The sequence below is a fragment of the Crotalus tigris genome, unplaced genomic scaffold (assembly GCF_016545835.1).
Source record: "Crotalus tigris isolate CLP2741 ecotype Arizona unplaced genomic scaffold, ASM1654583v1 scf7180000019097.2288821080:1192077, whole genome shotgun sequence".
Lineage (NCBI taxonomy): Eukaryota > Metazoa > Chordata > Lepidosauria > Squamata > Viperidae > Crotalus > Crotalus tigris.
Genome location: NW_024097373.1, coordinates 488,421 through 513,459, shown reverse-complemented (window position 1 = coordinate 513,459; position 25,039 = coordinate 488,421). Strand labels below are relative to the sequence as shown.

The following is a 25,039-nucleotide window of genomic DNA, read 5'->3' as shown; positions in this document are numbered from 1 at the left end:
TCAACAGTGTGTGCAGAAAAAGAAAGTGAAAGTCAGAAAAAGTGATAAGGACGAGCACCCTATTAACTTCAAAAGGATTAAGGTGAACACGTAGGCCAGTGGTGGTGAACCTATGGCACGTGTGCCAGAGATGGCACTTAGAGCCCTCTCTGTGGGCACACGTGCCGTTGCCCCAGCTTCACCTCCCCCCACGACCCCCTCACCAACAGCCCCCATGGAGGAGAGTCGCCCCCGAGAGTGGTCCATATGGAGCAGCGCAGCCAAGGACATGGCAGCCAGGCAGCATAGACAAGACTGTGCTCTCATGTCTCATCCCGTACAGTTGATGCTGCGGGGAGCAAGCAGAGGGCGTGGCCACCATGGCGCGCCTGGGCGATCGGCGGGCCCTGGAGGCGGTGAGTGGCCCTGCAGGCAGGTGGGATGGGGGACGGAGCGGGGGCGGGCAGGAGGTGGAGCGGGGGCAGGCCAATTTTTGGGCACTCGGTCTCTAAACAGTTCGCCATCACTGATGTAGGCTATAAGTTAAAGACAAAAAAAATGGTCCCTGGAGAAAGAAGAGTGAGTTGAAAAATAACATTTCCTAATGGACCATTTTAGAGAGCAGCTGGAGAATGGAAGTAGCCTAGATCCAGACCACAAGGTTGAAAATAGAATGATCATAGCTCTGCAAAATCTGATATCTATTTCCTCCTCTTCTTTAGATCTAGTTCTGTTCTATAACAGTTTGTTGATCTCTCCTTCAGTTTCTGATCACTCCAGGTTTCTATGGGAAAATATGAAAAGAAATGGCCACAGTTTAGAAGTTTTTAATATTTCCATTTGGCTAGAAATTGTTAAGCTTGGGAGACTGAGAAATTAGTTATAAAGCTAGCAACAAAAGAAATAATGACAGGAACATATTTTGATTTTATATCCCCAAATATAAAAGATGATGTCAATGGGGGAGTATAAAGGGCATAGGGAATGACCTTGAAGGCAGGAGAAAGAGTAAATATCGGAGCAATGGTCAGATAAGAGGGGATTGCATAAACATATCAGGCAGGCCCCTCCCTTCCCAACATGAAGATAAAAGTGGAGGAGGACATATTCATCTGTTAAAATAAAAATCTTGATCTATATGGCATTGTTTTTTTAGTCTAGTCTACCTTGTTTGGCTACAGGGAGAAATAGAAGAATAATTAATTCACAGATAATTAAATTTCCTGTTCTCTGGGAAGTTTACATTTAACTGGATTAGTGCGGAACAAGTTTATAAGACTGATTAGATTGTCTTTATTTACTCTGTTGAACAGATTCTGTGTTCACTTTTTCCTTTATTTTTTTTTTAAATTAAGATTAAAAGAGCTACTTTTTTTAACATAAAGCTCATCTCATAATGCTTTTTCAGCTTTTGGATGTTTTTTCTAGGATAAGGAAGGGGCAGAATTATTTCTAAAATTAAAGCTTCGTGCTTAAGTCCACTTATAAGAAGTGATTCAATCTTTGCCCATCTGCTAACTTGAACCTTAGTAATGGAAACTTAGAAAAATGCATAAGAAAGAAATAGTTTTAAATTTGCATAATTTCTGTAAATCATTTTTAACTGAATATAGTGCTTACCTCTGTGAAAATCAAATTACATATAATTACACTGTCTGCTAATCGTTTTATATATCTGCAGGTCTCCCCTATGAATGATGTCCTTACTTCTGTATACATACTTCCTAGGACCAGAATAAGATTGCATTCTTTCTATTGTCCATATATTTTTACCTTAATGTTTATTTATTTCATTTGTGTCCTATCACAATCCCACAAAACTCTGATTGGTTTATGGGAATACAACAATTAATGCAAAGTTGGTATGCAGTCATCTTTACTATTATGTACAGTTAGTGACCATTTATGGAGATTGGGAATCTGAATAATATTTTCAGATTCAGGACATGTGACTACCTATCAAGGCATTCTCCATGTAGCTTTCCTCAGGTGCCACTGTCGGCATCTGAGGAGGTTCCCTTTTCAGTTTCCTTGAGTGAAAAATCATTCTCAATCCTTCTGAGGAGTGGAGGGAATGGAGGAAGTTAAAAATAGAAAACACAAACATGTAGAATAAATCAAAATCCCTATTGTCATATCTCAGAACACCATCTGGAAGAGTTCTGTTTTCAGTGCATCTGTAAGGCAATTCAAATAACTGCTTGCCTAATCTCTAGTGGCAGAAACAGCACTTTGAGGTTTTTCCCCTTCCCCCTTCCCCAAACTGCTTTTTTCAAGTCAACTTGATCAGTGGGTAGGTGACTACGGTCCTGAAGGTAACATAGTGCCATAAAGGGTTCTCTAGGTCACGATCAGCACTTAAACTTGAATGAAAGCTATCCTTTTTTTAGTTCTGTTAATAGTATTATTCTTTTACCAATCCTTGTTAGTGAAGTGTAGAAATTTATATCTATCTATCTATCTATCTATCTATCTATCTATCTATCTATCTATCTATCTACTAAGCGACCCAAAAACACATAAGCACCAGGAATATTATAAAACTATAAAAGTTTAATACAATTAATCACCTAGTTTTTGTCGGCAGCTACTGACATCGTCAGGGTACAATGTTAGTCGATGGGAGAGTTCATTTATAGGTAAAGCGCTGCTTGCACCTGGCTCCTAGATCTCGTCACAGGTCCCAATTGGCTAAGCCGCGCTCTAGTCGTAACTTCCGTATCAGTGACTGTGCTTTTCTTGCATCTCCTGCCTACGTGTGTATTATTATGCATTCTCCCCTCATGTGGTCCTAAGTTGGGGGAGTTTTCTCCCCCCCTTTTTTGGTTAGTCAGGAGCTCCGCATCTCTCAGCTGCCCTCTCTTCTCGCACTTTCTCTCCCCTTGTCTGGGATGTCCTGCTATAATATATTCTCTCTCCCCTTCCTCCTTTCCGTATTCCCCATCACATCCCAGTTGCCATCTTTTCTCTTGTGGAGTTGCGCCCTTAAAACCTTCCATTGATTCTTGCTCTCCATTTCCCCCTTCCATTCACATGGTCATCGTTCTTGTGGCTGCTGTCCCGTCTGGCATCTACTTTCTCCTCCCCCCCATTTCTAATACTGTTGGTCTCCGTATCATCTTGGGCGTCTCGGGCGTCACTTCGTGGCCCCCGTTGGCGCAATAGGGCTGTCCCTGTGAGGCCAATTGATGTAACCATCCTCCCCCTTCTCAGGTGCAGTCGATGTTGCTGCCTCGAGCCGGCTCCTCCTGTCTTCCCCATTCGGGGAGTCCAGTGGAATCCTAGGTTTGTTGATTGTCATTCCTTTACCACCTGACAACCCCCTTGTTCTTTGGGAGTGCGTATGTGCTCCCAGGGTGGGGAGTCCTTTGATCCTTGGTTATCCCCCACCTGAATGTTCGTAGGTGGGGCTACTCCTCCCAGATACTTCGGGAGGCACGGGGGAGTCCCTGGTTCGTTAACTGGTGTCCCTTCGTCACTCAATAGTCCCCTTGTTCTTCGGGGGCGTGTGTGCGCTTTCAGGGTGGGGGTGGAGGTGGAGGGAAAGCCTCTCAGTTGTTGGTTATCCTCTGTCTGGATGTCCATGGGTGGTGTCACTCCTCCTAGGTGCTTCAGGAGGCGTGGGGGAATCTCTGGCTCGTTGGTCGCTGTTCCTTCGCTACCCGGCAGTCTCTTTACTTTTTGGGAGCGTGTACATGCCCTCGGGGTGGGGGGGGGGTCTTTTGGCCGTTGATTATTCCCCACCTGGATGTTCGTGAGTCGTTGGGGTGAGGGACTCATCTTCTCCATGGTTTCCTTCTCCGGGACCCGCGGTGCGATGTCAGGTTGCTTCCACCTGGATGGGTGATCATACGTACTCTATGCCCTCAGTGTCAAATGTTATGTGCACAAGTCAATATGTCGGTTGATAGAATCTCCATCCGAGAGCCAGGCTTCTTTAAGCAACCGGCCCCCTTTTGTGTTATTACTGGCTATGACACGTATGTTATCAAAGTCAAATCTATGCCCAGATTCCGCCATATGTGTCCAGATCTGAGAGTACTGCTCCCCCCTTTTTACAGCTAACCTGTATTCGTGGATCCTGGTTTTCACTCTCTTGGAGGTTTCTCCCACATAATTGCTGGAACATAATTCACAAAGGAAACATCTCTTCCACATATGTAGACGCAATGGCTATCCAACAAAATTTGTTAAGCGCCACAGTATACCGTCGAAACTCCTGGAGAACCCACGGACAGAAGAATTACCATCATAGGCAATCCGTGTTACTCTCCGTTACATTAGTAATGTTTCTGAGGCAACAGCTAGGCTGCTAGCACTGTATAATGTGAAGGTGGCACATAGACCCAACCAAACACTACACTCTAAGGTTATGCAGCCCAAGGATCCACTCCCCAGCGTGGGAAAAATCAGCGATTATATATAGGATCGACTGCAAGGACTGTTCCAGCAATCAGTGGAGTACGTGTGATCACCCATCCTGGTGGAAGCAACCTGACATCGCACCGCGGGTCCCAGAGAAGGAAACCATGAAGGAGATGAGTCCCTCACCGCAACGACTCACGAACATCCAGGTGGGGAATAATCAACACCTAAAAGACCTCCCCCCCGCCTCGAGGGCATGTACACACTCCCCAAAAGCAAAGAGACTGCCAGGTAGCGAAGGAACAGAATCAACGAGCCAGAGATTCCCCCACGCCTCCTGAAGCACCTAGGAGGAGTGACACCACCCATGCACATGCAGACAGAGGATAACCAACGACTGAGAGGCTTTTCCTCCACCCCCACCCCGAAAGCGCACACACGCCCCCAAAGAACAAGGGGACTATTGAGTGATGAAGGGACGGCGGTTAACGAACCAGGGACTCCCCCGTGCCTCCCGAAGTATCTGGGAGGAGTAGCCCCACCTACGAACATTCAGGTGGGGGAAAACCAAGGATCAAAGGACTCCCCCACCCTGGGAGCATGTACGCGCTCCCAAAGAACAAGGGGGTTGTCGGGTGGTAAAGGAATGACGATCAACAAACCTAGGATTCCACTGGACTCCCCGAATGGGGAAGACAGGAGGAGCCGGCTCGAGGCAGCAACAGATCGACCGCACCCGAGAAGGGGGAGGATGGTTACATCAATCTGCCCCAAAGGGACGGTCTGATTGCGCCAATGGGGGCCACGAAGTGACGCCCGAGACACCCGAGATGATATGGAGACCAACAGTATTAGAAATGGGGGGAGGAGAAAGCAGATGCCAGACGGGACAGCAGCCACAAGAACGATGACCATGTGAATGGAAGGGGGGGACTGGAGAGCAAGAATCAATGGGAGGTGTTAAGGGCGCAACTCCACAAGAGAAAAGATGGCAACTGGGATGTGGATGGGGAATACGGAAAGGAGGAAGGGGAGAGAGAATATATCATAGCAGGACAGCCCGGACAAGGGGAGAAAAAGTGCGAGAAGAGAGGGCAGCTGAGAGATGCGGAGTTCCTGACTAACCCAAAAAGGGGGGGGGAGAAAACTCCCCCAACTTAGGACCACATGAGGGGAGAATGCATAATAATACACATGTAGGCAGGAGATGCAAGAAAAGCACAGTCACTGATACGGAAGTTACAACTAGAGCGCGGCTTAGCCAATTGGGACTGGTGACGAGATCTAGGAGCCGGGTGCAAGCAGCGTTTTACCTATAAATGAACTCTCCCATCGACTAACATTGTACCCTGATGATGTCAGTAGCTGCCGACGAAAGCTAGGTGATTAATTGTATTAAACTTTTATAGTTTTATAATATTCCTGGTGCTCATGTGTTTTGTGGTCACTTAGAAGATGAATATACCCAGGAATCACACTTTTCTTTTTAATGTTATTAACGATATATGTTGTTTATAACTACAAATATATGAATATCTTCTTACTTAAATAATGATCAACTCCATGATTTAATTTTGTATCTAATTTCTAATAATACTCTTAATCCAAATACTGTATGAAATCATACAATATATCAATAAAGAAAAATATTTTGTAGTTCAGGGTTGACATGGTGTTCTCTGAGCAATATTATTTTCTTGTAGATCAGTGGCCCCCAACCTTTTAGGCACCAGGGACCAGTTCTGTGGAAAAAGGTTTTTCTGTGGACCGGAGGCGGCGTGGATTTGTGTGCTGCCTGCATCCTGCAGATGGGGCTTCACTTGTTTATGTGGCCCGGTTTCTGGCAGTCCACGGACCAGAGGTTAGGGACCCCTACTGTAGATGTTTCATTACCCAAACAGCAGTTAGAGTGCAGTACTGCAGGCCACTTTAGCTGACTGTGTTCAGCAGGTCAGCGGTTCAAATGTCACCGACTCAAGGTTGACTCAGCTTTCCATCCTTCCGGGGTAGGTAAAATGAGGACCCAGATTGTTGGGGGCAATGTAAATATATATATACATTGCTTACTGGTGTACACCGCTTAGAGAGTGCTTGCACTTAAAGCAGTATATAAGTCTCATAAATAAATAAATAAATAAATAACATGATCAATGCTAGTAGGGAGTTGAGTTTGCTCTCAATTCATATTCTAGAGGCTTGCCTTGTTGGTAGGGGTGGTCTTAGATGTTCTTTGGTTGGGGTGCTTACTGTTACCCTGTTTTGCAGCTATTTGATTCGGGTATTGTGTACTTCTTGATTGAATAACAAGGTGGCCTAGAGGTGAAGATACTCCCACTCAGAAGATTGAGAATTCAATCCTTGGCAGTGACAGATGTTTCTCTATTAGGGCACAAAGAGAAAATATCTGCTGCAAACTTTTCTTAAGCATCAGGAAGGGCATCTGGCCAGTAAAAAGCTCAGCTTCATTCAGTCGCCCTGATTCCACCCCGAAACAAGGGATTACAGGGTTGTAAAAAGAAAAAAAATACTTCTTGATTATTAGTCTGATGTTAGTTAATCTTGATGTTAATCTATGTTCATCTGAGTGTTGATTGCTGGCGGGGAGGTGTTTTGGTCTTTTTGTTCCCTTGGCTTGTTAAGAGGTCAGCACATTTTGATGAAGTTGCATGGATATCCATTTTGTTGGAAGATGTTGTATAGCTGATCTGTTTCCTTTTTCTGCTGTTCTGAGTTGCTGCAGTATGTTTATGCTTGAGCACTGACCATTCAGTTCAATATAGCACAATCAACACAAGCGATAACAAGGATTCTGTCAACTCTACAACGAACCTGGCTGAAGCCATCTTGTCATTCTAGGTTGCTACAAGAAAGAGAGGGGGTGCGGAGTATTTTTGCTAGTCTAAACAATATTGAGTCCCGTGGGAACCAAAGTCATTCTATCAGTTAGCTTAGAGCAGGGGTCTTCAAACTTGGCCCTTTTATGACTTGTGGACTTCAACTCCCAGAATTCCTCAGCCAGTGTGCCTGGCTAAGGAATTCTGGGAGTTGAAGTCCACAAATCATAAAAGGGCCAAGTTTGGACCCCTCACTTAGAGGGTTGAGTGTTTTGTTAGAAAGCCCACCAAATTATTCTATTGGGAACATAGCCGATTGCATAGCACTGGGGTGGGAAGTTTGACTTTGTAATAGTGTAACGTTTTGGAGAGAATTTCAGACTTGGTTTCACTTTTGATCGTGCCGATATTTTGTAACCAATAAATATGTTCTTTGAGGAAATCTCTAGCCTTGGAGTTCAGATATTGTTGGTCTTATCATCAGAACCATGACATTAAACCAAGTCTCCTACAAAACCTTATTTTCCCTGGGGTGCTGAGCCCTGGCCACCTACCCACCATTTTGGGGAGGATGGCAAAGACTCAGCGAAGAATCTGCAATGGAGAAGAAGGATGAATCCACCACTGGTCACAGCGGGGATTTGGCTATCAGAGCGCAAGCAGCTGCTCTGATCACTGAGGAAGTGCTGATGGCAGAGGCTCGGCCCAAGAACCAGATAATCCAACCTGGGAAGTTGTACTGCAGGAGAGAATCACAATCCTGGCAGATCTCTATCAGGCAGAGACAATCCCTTAGTACAAAATCACCCTCAAGACTGCTGAAGATGAACTTTTATTGATTCCACTCTAGGGTTGGGGTTTTAGAAAGCCCACCAAATTATTCTATTGGGGAGCATAGCCAGTTGAATAGCACTGGGTTGGGAAGTTTAACTTTGTAATAGTGTAACTCTTTGGAGGGAATTTCAGACTTGGTTTCACTTTTGACTGTGCCAATATTTTGTAACCAATAAACATGTTCTTTGAGGAAATCTCTAGCCTCAGAGTTCTGATTTTGTTGGTCTTATCATCGGAACCATGACAGATAACATTGTCATACATCAAAATCATCTCAGAAACCACTAACAGACAATTACTACTACATGGCATCAGCATAGCACACAAATCAACTAAAGCTCTCCAAAACATCTTAAGTAAACCAAAAAATTGAGCAGCTCCACAAGAAAAAACAAGAGTTATATATAACCTCTACATATACAGAGGAAGTGGTATATGTATATGTCTTTAATGATGAAAAAAATCTCTTTAATTTCATAACATATAGACAGACTTATCTATAGTTTCAACTGGAAAATTGTGACCATCCTATACCAAGCCAAGTCCAAAAACGCTAGAGAATTATTGGAAACCTGGCACTCCGACAAACCAGCCATTAATAGCCACATAGATAAAAATAACATCTACATACTATGCAAGGAGACAACCAACAAATTAAAAAGGGAACAAAAAGACAAAAATAACTTCACCCACATGAGCACTGTAGATTAACACCAAGATTAATACCAGACTAACAATCAAGAAGTAAACAGTACCCCAATCAAGTAACTGCAAAACAAGCTAACATTAAACAGCCCAACCAAAGAACCTCTTAAGACCACCTCCACCAACATTGACAGAGCAAGCCACTAGAATATGAATTGAGAGCAAAACCCACTCCCTACTACTGTGGCACTGATGATGTTACCTAGTTTGGGTAATGAAACACCTGTAAGAAAACAACAAAACTCAGAGAGTACTGGGGACCCCCTCATCATATAGTAATAAGCCATGGCTTATTTTGTATTTTATTTAAAAATCCATACATACTTGGTATACTTCATACTAAGTTCTAATCAAACAAAGCATATTATATACCTTGTGGTAATATATGAACCTAGCTGTTGATAAAGAAAACTGAAGTTCTGAAAAAATATTTATTTATATATTAATTTCATGTTTACTTTTTTATTTCCTAAATTCACAATTTATTGGAAACATTGGTTTGAGTAAAAATAACTACTTTGGGTGGGAAAGTAGAGATTATTCTGATATTTTATAAAGTATTCTTTTTGTCGTTTCCATTTTAGGGAAAAGCTTATCGTGACCAGCAGCTTGTACTCCTCCATGAACATCTAGAAAAATATTACAGGAGCCGTAGTCGCAAGTGGATTGTATTGTTTCCAGAAGGTGGCTTTCTTAGAAAAAGAAGAGAAACCAGTCAGGCATTTGCAAAGAAAAACAATTTGCCATTTCTTACATATGTCACACTGCCAAGACTGGGAGCCACACAAGTTATACTGAAAAATCTGGTAGCTCAGCAAGAAAATGGAACTTTGACGGGTGAAAAGGTTCCTGTATCAGGTATGAAACATTTTGAATATTTATGAAAGAGCTGCTATCTGATCAGAATCTTAAAAGTAGTCTGAGGTTTTATTCTGTATTGTATTGTGTAATTTGTTACACAACAATTTGTATAAATTAGCATTTTGGTATGCTGTAAATTTATCATTTACAGAAAGCTGTGCAGCATTATTAAGTTACCAAAACAATTCCTTTTTTGAATTCATTTTAATTTTCTTTATTGCTATTGACCTCTGAAGTCTTGAGTAACTCCTTAGGTACTTCAGGAAAGCTTTCTGACAGATGAATGTCAGCCCCAAATCAGAAAATCAACTCCAGAGGAAGGCTAAAACTTACCTTTACTGAGATTGGCAATATTAACAGAATCTTGCAAGGCTGATTGTGCTGTACCTCCTTCCTCTTCTGTACTTCAGTGAATTAGGAGGCATCTCCCTGAGCCGCTTCCAAATGATATCGCCGGACTCTGGACTTGAAAAGTATTTTGGCTTCTTTTGCCTAGGTAATGATTCTTGCATATTTCCATCAAGATCATCTTTATACCAGGTGATTTGGAATCTGAATGGTATCTTCAACAGAACTTACAAAGGCAGTTTTCCATGTAGCTCTTTTTAGGGACCACCCTTGGCATCTGCAGCATAATAGTTAGAGCAGGGGTCACTAACCCCCGGTCCATGGACTGGTACTGGGTTGCGGCATGCCAGCATCCGGTCTGCACAAACAAGCAAAGCCCTATCTGCGAGATGCAGGCAGCACACCAAACCACACACCCTCTCCACGGAAAAACTTCTCTCCATGGAACCCGTCCCTGGTGCCCAAAATGTTGGGGACCTCTGAGTTAGAAGTTCCCTGTACTGTTTCCTTGGGTGAAAGATTGTTCTCAGTCCTTCTGGGGAATGGAGGGAATGAAAGAAGTTAACAGAGGGAAGCAATAGCCCTAATGATCTTCTCTGAAGCTTAATAGGACGAATTTTAAGGCAGGTAGTCTTTGCTGACAATTTCCCTTCCAGTCTCAGACTGTTGCAAGTCCATGGGGTCTTATAGAGTGAATCTTTTGCCATCGGGGAACGTGGCTACCCAAATAGCAATTACTGGAACAGGATGAACTAATAAAATCTGTTAGTAGAGACCATGCCCAAGAGTTTGGTGCAAATGCTGGCACTGCTTCTTTGGTTTTTTCTTCTGTTATTCAAATACCAGAAGATCAGAATACTTCCACTTAGGCCACTGTAAGAATAATCTTCCATTTAGATCAAATTTAGTCAGTTTAGGAGCTCATATTCATCTAGAAATAACAACATCTACACTTCATAGTTCAATGGCAAACTTGCAGAACGTAAACTCTATTCAGACTATCTTAGTCTCACATGCAGAGTCAAAGCTGCCTGGAATAAGTTTATAAAATTGTTTGCTGCATCTTCTGTGATTGAAGTACTGTAGGAAGAAAGGGATCCAGAGAATGGTTTTCATTGAAGCAAACCTCAACTGGAGCTTATTACAACCAAGGCCCAACACACCAAACTGCCCAGTTTCAGTTCTGGGATCAATTTTTGAGGGTCACACATTTCTATGGACCCCTATATGATTTTCAGTGTAAACCATTACGAAAATAATACTTGTTCATTGTCTTTCTTTCTTAGGAACAAAATTTGCCACAAAATACAAGTAATCCTCAAATTATGACTGTAATTGACCCTTGCAATTATCGACATAAATTGTGATGGTCATAACGTGGATCACCATGGAACTAGACCTGATTTTACAGTATTTTTTGCGGCACTCATTAAGCAAATGTCATAGTCATTAAGCAAAGTTGTGGTTGTTATTGTTCACTATGGGGTGGTTTTTACCAAACACCAATAGTAAACACTGTTTTTCAGCAAACCATCATAAATTGTAGTCACATGACCATAGTGCACTGCAAATGCCTGTAAATGTGGCCAGTTGCTGAGTACCGAAAATGCAATCACATGACCATGGGGGTGTTGTGAGGATTTGTATTTACATTGTGCTTCGTGGTGTATTCATATGAAATATGAAGGCAAACTATTGTTCTTGGCAGCCTCTGACTGCAAGAAACTGTAAAAGGACAAATGACCTGTTCAGTGAAGTAGATACATGCATCCTGCACTCTGCAGGGTTCCATTCAAATCTCTATAGGCTAATTTGTTTGCTTTGAGAGGAAGCAAGAACTTGGAAAATTCTCAAGAGGAGCAACACTGAAAACTGTAAGAGTCTTATTAGGAGCAGTCTCTGAAATAGATACAAATTTGTATTTTCTTCAAGTAACTAAACTGAGAGTCATTTAAACATACTAGCCCCTTCATTTATAGTTTTTCTTGACGAATATCTGTCTGAAAAATAAATATGTTTATCTTTTTTCTTTTTCCTGAGATGTCATTGGATGATTCAGATCTATAGGTCTTCCGTGGGCTGGGACAATAGCTGAACTTTATGATAACTGCTAAAGAGAAAACTTAGTTATTTTTCTAATATCTTCAGAATTGTGTATCTCTTACAACTTGATCTATGAGTCCCCTACCATCACCATGAAGTAGTATTTCAAGAGTCAAAGGAATCTTCCAGAACATGGCAACCAGCCCACATTTATGGCCATTTGCAGTGCCTAGCAGTCATATCAGTGTGATTTACAATATTTTTTGCTAGAAATGAGTGTTTACTTCCAGTTTCTTGCAAAATTAGCCCATTGATTAATTTAAAACGGATACATTAACCAATATAATCGGTTGTGTTGTTTGCTTAACAACCACAGCAAAAAAGATCATAAATCAGATGTAGTCACATGGTGACCCACTTAATGACCCTCATGACTTTCAGGCGCAATTACAGTTGTACATCAAGGACTACCTCTATTATAGAAACAGCAGCAGTCATAGCAATCTTGCCCAGCCTGTTCTTTGCCCAGTTTTTGCTGTCATTAACAATTGTGTTTTCATTATAGTTTACTATAATATTAAATCATTCTTGTCTATAACATTTTGAATAGATAAAGCCATTACTGGGCTTTTTCCTGAAACTCTAATTAATCTCTGGATTTTATTTGCCATATTCATTGAGATATCTATATGGCAAATGTTAGAAAAGATGCTTGCAATGTGATCAATATTTTCATACTATTATCATATTATCATATTTAATAGTAGTTAAACAATCATATACCTTCACATCCTGCTGTGCTAAATTTTAAAAGATTACACCAAGAGAATACACACCTAGTAGGTTACTCAAGGTGTGAATGTTATTTGAGTTGTCCAGCTAAACAGACAGGAACCTATTGCCATGATTCTGATAGATGAGACCAAGTAAATCAGAACTCTAAGGCTAGAGGCGTCCTCAAAGTACACGTTTATTGGTTACAAAGTATTGGCACAATCAAAAGTGAAACCAAGTTTGAAATTCCTTCCAAAGAGTTACACTATTATAAAGTTAAACTTCCCATACCAAAACTATTCAATCAACTACGTTTCCCAATAGAATAGTTTAGCAAGCTTTCTAACAGTATACCCAATTCCCTAATCTGACTGTTTGAAATGACCTTGGTTCCCATGGGACAGAGAATTGCTTTGATTATTAGAAAACCTCCACTTCCCCCCTCCCATTCTAGAATAAGCAAGATGGCTTTATCCAGGTTTGTTGTAGAGTTGACACCTATACCAAGCAGCAGCAATATAAGAAAATGCTGGGATTGGATTATTACTTTGGTGACAACAGCAAAGGTATCATTTCATATTATATGGAAGAAGGCAGATGGTAAGCCACACCTGTATTTTTTAAAAACCACACAGACAAGTTAAAATGTTGGTGATATAGTGCTAGATGCTGAGTCTCTCAGACTTATGGTACTCAACATGCTTCCGAGGAATTACTGAGGATCTTTCAGAGTACTAAAGGTTTTTAGGATGTGGCTAGAAGAAAACCTTCTGGATGTCTAGTTGATGATATTACCATGCAGGAAAAGAAAATCCAAACCTGCAAAGACACATTTATAGTGGGAATCAGGAAGACCATATTGTTTAGTGGTCAGGACATAAAAAATAAAAAAGAAATTGTGTTGCTTTCATATTAAGAAAGATATAACAGAGATAGCGCTTAGGCACAGTACATTCAGTGATCAGATAGCATCAATTAGATATTGCAGACAACCTTTTCATATTATAATTATCTACCACTGGTACAGAAGAAAAGAAGGTTGATTAAGTTTATGGTCAAGGGCAATCTGAAATCAACAGAACATGTGTTGCTTATGGTTGGAAACTGGAATGCCAAAGTTGGAAATGTTAGGAAGGAAAATATAGTTGGACTGTATGGCCTAGGAAACAGAAAAGAAGCAGGAGAAAGTCATTCTTTTCTATTTTCCAATGGTGATTGAAATGATGCCTACATCGCCAGAATATGCATAAATCAAATTGACTATATCATAAACTGTTTTTGTTCAGGTTCCAAATCTAGCTAAAGTAAACAGTAAAACCAGCCTATTTCCATACTATGATATTGATGATATACCCAGCATTTTCAAGGAGAACTTAAGTTGCTTTGAAGTCCTGAACTTCATTGCTAGGAAACCAAAGGAAGTGTGGAATGAAATAAAAAAGTTATTAAGGATAAGTGTGAAGAGCAACAAAACACCAAGAAGCAGAAGAAAGCAAACTGTATGTCAAAACAAATGGTGGAAGAACTTAAAGAATTTTAGAGACCAGGTAGAAGAGACAAGAAACAGTATTAAAACAACATCTGTAAACAAATAAAGAAAATAAAAGTGTTCTATCTCTATTGATCTATGGATCTGTTTAATCTATCAAATTTATTTGTCTATCTCGCAGTTCAGGTGACTGAGTGGCTTACATCACGTTGACACAGAAAAGCAAGGATGCACTTCCAAAAGATCTCCCAACACAGAAGGAGTTTTCAACATTGAATGGACATGCTAAAAGTCACTAGTGGAAAACTGTAGCAATTAATGGTATATCTATAGAAATATAGCAAACAATAGGAGATGAATTAGTAAAGGTTCTAACCAAACTAAGGCATCAGATCTGAAAAGAAAGGTTGATGCTATATGGGACAAAACTGTGATTGAATCTAGATGTTCTGCTTCAGATACCACAAAGCCACATCCCAGAAGGTAACAAAGAGAACAGGTTGTAAAGAGGATGTGTAGTGTCCCGGATAATCTTGTAGATCCTGCTCAAGCATCGTTTATATGCTATGTCCTGGATAGAAGGAAATGAACTACCAATAATCTTTTCTGCCATCCTCACCACTCTCTGCACTGTCTTCCTGTCTGAAGAGTAATAGCAATAGTGTTTAGACTTATATACCGCTTCATAGTGCTTTACAGTGCTCTCTAAGCGGTTTACAGAGTCAGCATATTGCCCCTAACAATCTGGGTCTCATTTTACCAACCTGGGAAGGATGGAAGGCTGAGTCAACCTTGAGCCAGTGAGAATCGAACTGCCAAACTGCTGGCAGCCGGCAGCCAGCAGTAGCCTGCAATACTGCATTCTAAACACTGCAGCACCATGACTCCATACGATCATACAATATCCTTATTTTGTATGCTAGTTAAAAAAAAGCTCAAGATAATCCAATGAAGATTAGAGCCCTGCATGGAAAAGGAGATGTCAGATGTTCAAAGTGGCTTAGAAAAGTCTGAGGATAACAAGTATGTCTTTGCTGATAAATGCTGGTAATTGAAAAAGCCGCAGAGTATTTATGTCAAGCTGTGGGATGTCCTTAGGAAAATGAGACTCTCAGAACATCCAATCTACAAAAATCTAGAAAAATCTGAAAAATCTATATACAGGTCAGGTAACCATTATCCAGACAGAACATGATGAAATAGGATAAGTCCAAATTGGCAAAGAAGGGAGACGTGGTTTATTTGTTCAGTTTATGTGTTGAAAATATACTGAGAAGAAACTGAATCGGAAGAAGATATGTTGTTTTAAAATTGGAGGAAGAAACATCAGTACTGTTGATGCTATTAGTATGATAGTTGAAAATGCAGATGATCCTGAAGGGGAGTGCCCAGGCCGCACCCCTATAAGCAACCATTATCTATATTACACTTACCCCCCCACATTTCCTCCCTCCCACCCCCAACCCCCCTCCCTTCACTTCCCAGAGCAGAATACAGGGTTAATAAGAAGATTTATAATAATAAGAAAAAAGAAAAAGAAAAGAAAATATCATACTTAACCTTAACTCCAATAACCTATAAGAAAATTCTCTATAATATTTACTATAATATTCATTCATAAAATAAATGAAACTTTTTAGTTCCATACTTTTTCTGAATATAATCTATCCATCTTCTCCATACAGTAATATATCTTTCTTGTGTATGATCCTTTAAATAAGCAGAAATTTTTGCCATTTCTGCAAAACTAGATACTTTAAATACCCATTCTTCTAAAGTAGGCAAAGAATCTTTCTTCCAGTATAAACCTATTAATAACCTTGCAGCAGTTAATAAATTCAACATCAAAATAGTTTCTTTATCATTTAAGTCCACAAAAATACCCAATAAAAATAGTTGAGGAGTGAACTTTATCTTCCTTCTAAAAATCTTTTGAATGTTCCACCAAATCATAATCCAAAAAGCCTTTACCTTTTTACAATTCCACCAAATATGAAAATATGTCGCATCTTTATTGCCACATCTCCAACATTTGGGCTGTATATTATTTAATTTTGAAAAGTTTCTAAAGTACTTATAATACTTAAATTAGAGTGGGTAACTCCATGTGAATTTTCATTGTATTTTAATGAATTTCTGCACAAATCTCCATAATGCCTGTCTCCTCTAATTTATTGTTGAGCTGCTATCCACTGCCAACATTTTTAAAGGGGCACAGCAGACCCAGTCTCTCAGAGAGTCCAGAATTGGCTTTTGTATTGAATAGGCATTTGGTCATTGGGCACTGCAGGAACAGAGGTTTTCAGAAAATCAGTAGCAGTTCCAGTATTAATAAAGGAGATTAATGTATCTATTCTGAACTATAAAAATAAATGATTTTGTAGCTGTTGTTAAGGCATTACATTAGTTCTATTAACACTGGTGTGGTGAAATAACTATACTCAAGTTATGACAAGAATATTCATGAAAATTTCAATTTGAGGAATGTTTATAGCCCCGCTTCTTTGCTCTCCAAGGACTTGACACTTCACAGTATAGCAAACCGGTATACAATACTTTATTGCATACCTTTATTTATATCTTCCCCAACAATAAGCTCTGGGTCAGCAACAGGTTCTGGGTCAACTCCACCCTTCTAGGACTTGCAAGGTGATGTAGGTAAAAGGTAAAGTTTTCTGTCTAATTACCTTATAGGTGATAATGAAAATGCTGATTTAAGTGGAATGTAGATTACAATATTACAGTTATTAAGAAATACCGTATATCATTTACATTAATCAGCTTTGTTCTAAACAGTTATTAAACATAAGGTTCTCTGTGTCAAAGCCATATTTACTAAAGGACCATGCATATTAAAGAACTGCAAGAATATTCTTGCAAACAGAAGTGAGAGAAAGGAAGTTCTAGTTCATGAAATCTTAATACCAGAACCTAACCTTGTATATTCCTGTGTAGAAATTGGATCTGAAAATAGATTTTAGAGCTAAGCTAGTGACACTAGAAATTGCAAGCACTTTAAAGTTACTCATTGGCCTGATGTCAGTTCTTTTGCCTGGAAAGAGTACACAAACATACATTTAGCACTTAGTGTTTATAGCTTGAGTTAAGTGCTTGGCTTATTAGCCATTCACTTTTTGATAGAATAAGAATACCAAATAATGCACATCCAGTGCTCATGGATTTTTTAAAATCATATTTTAGCTACTATATTATTATTATTTAAATTTGATATTAGAACAACTCCATTAATATGGAGTTGCTTTAAGATGGGCAGCAAGCAAATGTAATAATCTAATTTACTAATAAAAACATAAACAACCATATGTTTAAAGCATTTGAATGGCAAACATTTTTCTTTCACATTACAGTATTGATTTACTTCATGGTTTATAAAGAAATCAGGACAATTTTTTTATATCCAGGATTTGATGTGTAGTACTGATTAAAATTAGCCAATGTATGTAGGTAGCAATTTGGAGATTAAGAGAATTCTCCATTTGTTGGCCAAGTGAAGAAATAAACATTTTGAATATAGTATATAAGATTTGGTATTTTTAGGGATGAATTATTAGCATGTTAACATTAATGAAATGTTACATTAGAATTATGGTATATGTGATTTAAAGTGTTGTTTTCCTGGTTTTCTTTCCTCTATATTTTTTTTTTTTAGAAAGTAAATCAAACGGTCTTCAGTGGGTGATAGATACAACTATTGCATATCCCAAAGCTGAGCCCTTAGACATTCAGACATGGATTCTTGGCTACAGGCGGCCAACAATTACTCATGTACATTACAGGTATGAAATGCACTTTCTGTCTTCACTTCATTTTAAGAGACCTGGATTTGAAATTTTCCTAGTGGAACATCTCAGAGCATACACTTGTATAGAAATATAAGCAGCTTTACACTGCATGTTTTAATTTTTGGGCATGCAGTTTTGCATTTGGAAATGCTGGAAAGTATACTTTTAATCCTGATTGCTGTAAGTATGCAACTAATCAGTTACAGTCCCAAGTCCAAACTAGTAAGCTTAAAGAGAGAGCCCCTCCATATATAAATTTATATATGATTAGGCTTTAGTATATGTAGTAGAAAACATATTTAAAACATCTGTGATAAGCTCACAAACACAAAAAGAAAACCTAAGAGTTAAGTAAGTACAAAACAAGAATAAAACAAAAGGACACCCCAACAGATTAAAACCCTGCCTGGAACAGCTCTTTCTGCAACATCCTGAATGCACTCAGGGAGAGCATAATCTTGATCTCTGCAAGGATATTGCTCCAGAAGTTTCATATTGCCCTGGAAAGCAGCACTTTCTTGTTTTAGCTCCCTTTGTTTCCTCTCTTGGATATTTGGAATTGTTTTTTCCTAGATGATCTAATAGGCTCCGCCAATTCAGGTAGGAACAAGATGATCCTGTGTATATTCAGATGTCATTTTTTTGCTGGTTGCTTCTGCCTTAAACAAAGACATACAAGACCACAGAGAGCACCTTTATTTTCTTAGGCTATATTTAACATTTATTGCAAAAGCAAGAAAGTTCGTGAGGATGGTAAATTAAATCTTCTTAACCAAAATGAACTGCCAATAATCCAACTCTCAGCTAAACAACTTGAAATACCACGAGAATAATTATTTGTGTAAAAAAAAAAAAGAAAAAAAAAATGCTATTTGTGTTTCTAGGTGTATCTCTTTTTCAGCTTTGTTTTCACTAATTCAATAATATGGGGAGAATATGGAAAGGAGTGAGTTTCTTTTCCCTAAATTTCTTTTCAGTGCTGACAGTTTCTGCAACTTACAGTACAGCGATTTAAAAATAGGCTGGTTAGCACTTGACATTAAATCATAGTTTTCTTCTTCCTGATGTCTTATAAAATACAGGATTACATGTTCCATCACTTTTCTGCCAACATTTGAGAGGGTTGGTGTGAAATCAAATGCAGGACCAAAAGCAAATAATCAAGGCTTACTGCAGTGTTTTATTAGACAGCACATGCTGGTGCGACACTCATATTTATACCTTAGAAAGGTGGGAGAGACTAATGCATATATAACAGATAATGTACGTAATAGGTAAAAGACCTCAAGTTACTGTAAGCAAATGAGTTGAGGTTACTAAGCAAAAAAGTAATAAAACAGGGAGGGAAACATCTCCCATAACTCAAGAGGAGGGGGTATTTTGGGAATGCAAGTCACCACAAAGAAAAATATTACTCTTGTAAATATATGGGATGAGATATGCCTTATATCTCAATATAACAACTTGATTTAATTAATTCCACTCATCTAAGAACTGATTTTTTTCACCTGGGGATAATGTGAGTTGTAATTCAACAGTTTTAGTACAAAATTGTGGAAGATTTTCTTAGTGCCACCTTTATGAGCTGGAATGAATCACCACTGCACTTGAGGCTTCCATTTCTCTTACTACTCTTTTCCCATGAATCCAGAGGAGTTCTGCTAGCATTTAGTTTCAATTTTGCTTTTCTAGTATGCTGTTCAGATTCTTACGAAGTCAAATAAACCCTATTTTAGAACACCATTTCAAACAAGTACGGTATGTTTCAGCAGTGGGCAGAAGTGATAAACGGCAGTAAGAAATAAGCCAGGATTCTATAAAATGAAATTAAGTGGTAGAAAAAGCCATTTTTCCCATAAGAGTGGAGGAGAGGGAGCAGGTCCAAAGCTTTTGTACAGATTGATTTCAGTAAGTTGATGTAATGCTAAATCATGGTATAATATAACATATGGATATGTGTCTGTTATTTGTGAAAAATCCTGCCAAATACTTGAAGTTCTTCTACACGATGGAAGACAGCAAATGTCCCTGTCATTAAAAATGGGACAAATAAGATATTATGGAATTATACTGCAGTCAGTCTCATATCTTTGGAAGATTATAAAACAGATTATAAACTGTTAAATAAGAAAACACTTCAAAACAATGTTGTGATTAATTGAAATTCACCCTGGATTTACCAAGAATAAGTCCGATCAGATCAGATACTCTGAGCAGGCTTTCTTTTGGTAGTGCTATGGACTTCATAAAGCATTTAACGTAATAATTACTGGTATATATTTATTATAATAAAGGCAGTGTGTGTGTGTATGCATCCTGCCTTTATAATTTCCATGATATTCTGATTGGCAAGCTAATTGAACATAGGGTAGTGGGACATTGATTAAACTGTCCTGAAAATGTAGTCAGTGTTCTCATCAGCAACTTCTTTGTCAAATTGTCTATCTCAACAACCACTTTCCTTAAGTTGAATTTTCCTGTCCAGTGAAAAGTGGAAGAGAAGGCCTGCTGAGACTCCCACCAACAAGGAGATACATTTTTCAGGGATTTTATTGAAGTCTTCTTAGCAATGGACTCCTTTCTTTGGAGCCATTTTCCCCTAGATATCCAGTTACCTCCTCCCTCCCCCCCAATACACACTATGTTTTCAGAGAGCTATAAAATCATGGTTCTTCAGATGAGATGAATAAGATCATGTAACCCAAATGGTGTTGTATTGGTTTTATTTAGATTTATTCTTTATTTTCATATATTCAGTCTTTAAGCTGCTTGAGTCTCTGGAAATAAAGTGGTATATGTATTATAGTAATAAATAAATTGGTGTAAACTCCAGATGGTATTACAGTATTCAGTTTTGGTCACATATTCTTTAACACATTTTTTAATAGTTTGAACTGGGTGGCACAATTTAATATTCTAGAAAATGGCAAACAGTATTCAAAATTACATTGGTAAGCTAAGGCAAGAGATGTGGACTGAAAATAACGATGAAATTTAATAGAAACCAATTCAGAGTTCTTACAAATAAATCAAATGGAAAGATATCAAATATATAATACTTGGCTTAGTAACTATATGTCAAAAGGATCTTGAAATTGTAGTTAAATCAAAACTTACCATGACTGTGTACTACTAGCTATTAGAAAATAAATAAATAGAACTTACGGTATTTGAAATGCAGTCATTATTGTGTTTTATTATATATGGTCCCAGTGTGACATCTATAGATAAATAACACTGAGATGGACTCTTAGTTGTCTCCAGACTCCATGTCTTTGTAGAGGAGTGCAGGGATAGCTTTGTCAAGGTTGTGCAAGAGCTGTTAGGAGAGCCATTAAGTATCAATAAACTACTGAGTCCTGGGAAAGGAGAAGTCTCTGAGAAAGAGACTTAAAATAATTCCACTTTGATTCCTTTTGGTGCAATGGGGCAAAGGGAAGCATCAGCAAATTTTCAAGATTTGGTTATTATACCCTACCGCAGATGTTGCAAAGTTTGTCAGTTCACAATGCTCTTAAAGGTTCCTAAACTGTGTGCTGCAGTATCCCTGGCATAGCAGCAAACTCACAATCGTGTTCATTAAGTAGCAAAATATGATGCTGTATTCCAATTAAACATGCAAACATGTTATTTCCTCAATGAACAAAACATACTCTATATTAGTCATGTCCCAATTCTATGGTTCTGTGTTAATTTTTTTCTGACATGAGAATGCTTTTATTGAGATTCCTGTAATGAGCAATAGATTGGACTTAACAGATGAGTGTCTAAGGAAGAGTGTATATGGAACTATCTAAAGAAAAACAAGAAAGTCCAGTTGCCTCCTAAAAAAAAAAAACACCTTTGGGATAACAGATCAGTGGTACCTTCAAACTGCCTCTCCCAAAGTAGGATACATTTGGAATATAACACAGTGTGCACTAATATAGTTTATTCTATAACTTGAAAAACTTTTCAGCATAATAAATTGCATTGTAAGTAGACTAGAAAGGCTTTAGAGATAAAGAATCATACCAACAAAAGGGACAATACAAACAGATCTGATTATGAAAGATGTTTCTGAATATCTAAGTCTTAGATCACCACTTCCTAGTATTAACAGAAGGCTAGTGCTCAGTATGAAAGTTGGACCATAAGAAAGGCTGAGCGCCAAAGAATTGAGGCCTTTGAACTATGGTGCTGGAGAAGACTCCTGTGAGTCCCTTGGACTGCAAGGCGTTCAAACTGGTCAGTCCTAGAAGAGATCAACCCTGACTGCTCTTTAGAAGGCCAGATCCTGAAGTTGAAACTCAAATACTTTGGCCACCTAATGAGAAGGAAGGACTCACTGGAGAAAGGCCTAATGCTAGGAAAGATTGAGGGCAATAGAAGAAGGGGACGACAGAGAATGAGATGGCTGGATGGAGTCACTGAAGCAGTAGGTGTGAACTTAAATGGACTCCAGAAGATGGTAGAGGACAGGAAGACCTGGAGGAACGTTGTCCATGGGGTCACGATGGGTCGGACACGACTTCGCAATTAACAACAAAGTGCTCAGTAGTCTTGCATAAGAGAAGCCCAGAAGCACTTGCATTAGAGAGCTTACTAACAAAAGCAGCTACTTCATTACTTTTCAGTATCTTCCTGGCAAGGATGATGAGAATCAGAAATTGGCAGTGAAATGAGTAAAACAGATATGTAATGGTTCAAATGAACAGGAAATATTTCATTTAGTGAATTACCTTTTTTGTATTGGGGCAATAAAACTGTTTTTCTGAGAACTATGCTATTATGGTAACATCTAAAAAACCTTGGGTTTTTATTGCATGGAAGATTTTTTCCCCACTCTCCAGTATTTTACTAGGCAATAAAGAGAAAATCTTTGCTTTGCAGATTGAGGGAGAAGTTTCAATATACTGGTTACAGAAGGATGGGATGTGTTTTACTTGTTTGGAATCAAAATGCAGGACCCAAAAGAAATAACCAAGGCTTATTGAAGTGCTTATTAAACAGCACATGCTGGTGGGATTCCTTCCAAAGAATATTGAGAGAGACTCCACCCAATAAAGGTCTGTCTGCCTGTCAGAAAGACAGGGGAAACTAATACATAAGCTGCAGACAATGTAAGCATACATATTCATAGGTAAAGGATCTTAAATTACTATAGGTAATGGATCTCAGTTACTTCCTGGCCTGCTTATTTTCAGGAAACCAAAATTGAGGAATAAAGCAATAAAAATGAGAGGAAAGCGTCTTCTATAAATCAAGAAGAGAGGTCAATTTGGGAATGCCAGATGCCAAACAGAAAACATCTTTCATTTTCAAATCTATGAGAATTTTATAATAAGATAACATTGTGGTTCAAAAGTCAGTATCCTTATACCTTTCTATGTTAACTTGACTTAATTGATTCCATTAATCTAATATTGATTTTCTTAAACTTATTCTTGCTTTTGAAGGCTTGTTATTTCTTTTTTAGCATAAATCCTGCATTTCTGGTACTGGGCTTATTGCAACAGTACCCCAGTGATGAGCCCTTCTGAGATAGGAAGTAGAATGTAAGAATGTACAGCCATAAGACTGTGCATAATGCATGTAAGAACCCAGATTCGCAGAGCCAGGATGCTCTCAACGAAACTAAACAAAATTAAGAATAAGAGACATTGTATATAATGAGGTTGGTGCTTTCAAGCCGAGAGCTTCTCAAATTTCTAATTTATATAAAATTAAGTAGCTATTCCATCATATCTTTGTCAAGAAAAATAAAAGAAAAATGTGACACAGAACACAAAAGTTCACAAGTAGCAAATGGCATAATTTTTTCAAGTTTCACCATGTCTGAATCATATAAATATAATATAACATGAAAGCATTAGGCAGAGATAGTATTGTGTATATTAATTTTTCTTTTATAGTACTTGTCTTCCTAAACCAAGGCAAATAGAAAATAAAATCAGAGCTAGAAAAATTTCAGAGATTATCAGTTTTGAGGTTCAGGTTCTTGTTATCAGCCCTTTTATATTTATTACATATTTATTGTTATGAATATTTAATTGCTGATACTCTTTTTCAGAATCTAGACAAGAGATATTTAGTACAAGATTTAAATCAGTTTTATGTTTACAAAATGCAGAGGTCTCTGAAGGTATAAATTACAGCTCTTAGTGAAATATAGGCCAGATGCTAGAGTTTGAACTGAAACTCAGAATTAATGTCTATTTTCTTAAATTAAATTGAAGAATAACTATTATTCGATAGTTCAACTGCCCCAATAATTGGTGATTTTTAAAAAATGTATCCTTTGAATAATATTAATAAATATTAGATTTTGTTAAAAAATAAATTGTAAATATTGAAACATACTCAATCCTGATGGAGTTCAAAGCAAAAATGAAATTCATCTTACAAAATAAAAATATTTCATACATCTAATTTACTTTTCTGTTTTTTTTTAAATGCAGAATTTTTCCAATTAAGGATGTACCCATTGATCCTGAAACACTTACTGTTTGGTTATATCAACGATTCATTGAAAAGGAGGGTCTTTTGTCACACTTTTACAAGACAGGTACTATATAAGAATTGTCTGTGTAACACCAATAACTATTTCTTAATCCATGTAGATGTTGCTGTCATGATACACAACTCCTATTTATATTCTCATTTTGTTGATCTGCCAAGCAATGGATATGTGTTTGGGTTAGTCTCCTTTCTTGAGATAATATATACTTGTAAAATGGACATTAAAGGTTTTGTACAATAAATTTGTTAAGTCTTTGATGTCCATTAGACTTTTGTTGACAATGCCTAATCAAAGAAGAAGTAGAAACCATGAGTTATTTCATAGCTTGTAAATTTGTCTAAAAAAGTTCAGGTGGCTAAAAAAATAACAGTTGTTGAGAGTTGTCCTGTGATTCTCTTGCTGCCATGAACATTTAAAGTTTTGTTAAGAGAAGATGACACTTGGTGATATTGAGCAATGTTATTATTCAAATAAACGTATATAATACATTAATCTTACATTT

At 38.3% G+C, this 25,039-nt stretch overlaps 1 protein-coding gene across 6 annotated transcripts in view; it reads left to right on the top strand.

Moving 5' to 3' along the window:
- The window catches only part of LPGAT1 (lysophosphatidylglycerol acyltransferase 1), a 73,924-nt gene that overhangs the window by 46,683 nt on the left and 2,202 nt on the right, over positions 1–25,039 (top strand). For 5 of the 6 annotated variants that reach the window (XM_039359643.1, XM_039359642.1, XM_039359639.1 and 2 more), the window contains 3 exons: positions 9,302–9,575; positions 17,903–18,029; positions 24,476–24,582. In XM_039359643.1, coding sequence (XP_039215577.1) covers positions 9,302–9,575; positions 17,903–18,029; positions 24,476–24,582 — 508 coding nt within the window. Of the gene's footprint in view, positions 1–9,301; positions 9,576–17,902; positions 18,030–22,907; positions 24,404–24,475; positions 24,583–25,039 lie in introns of those variants that run through there. The other variant, XM_039359644.1, reaches the window with a different exon arrangement.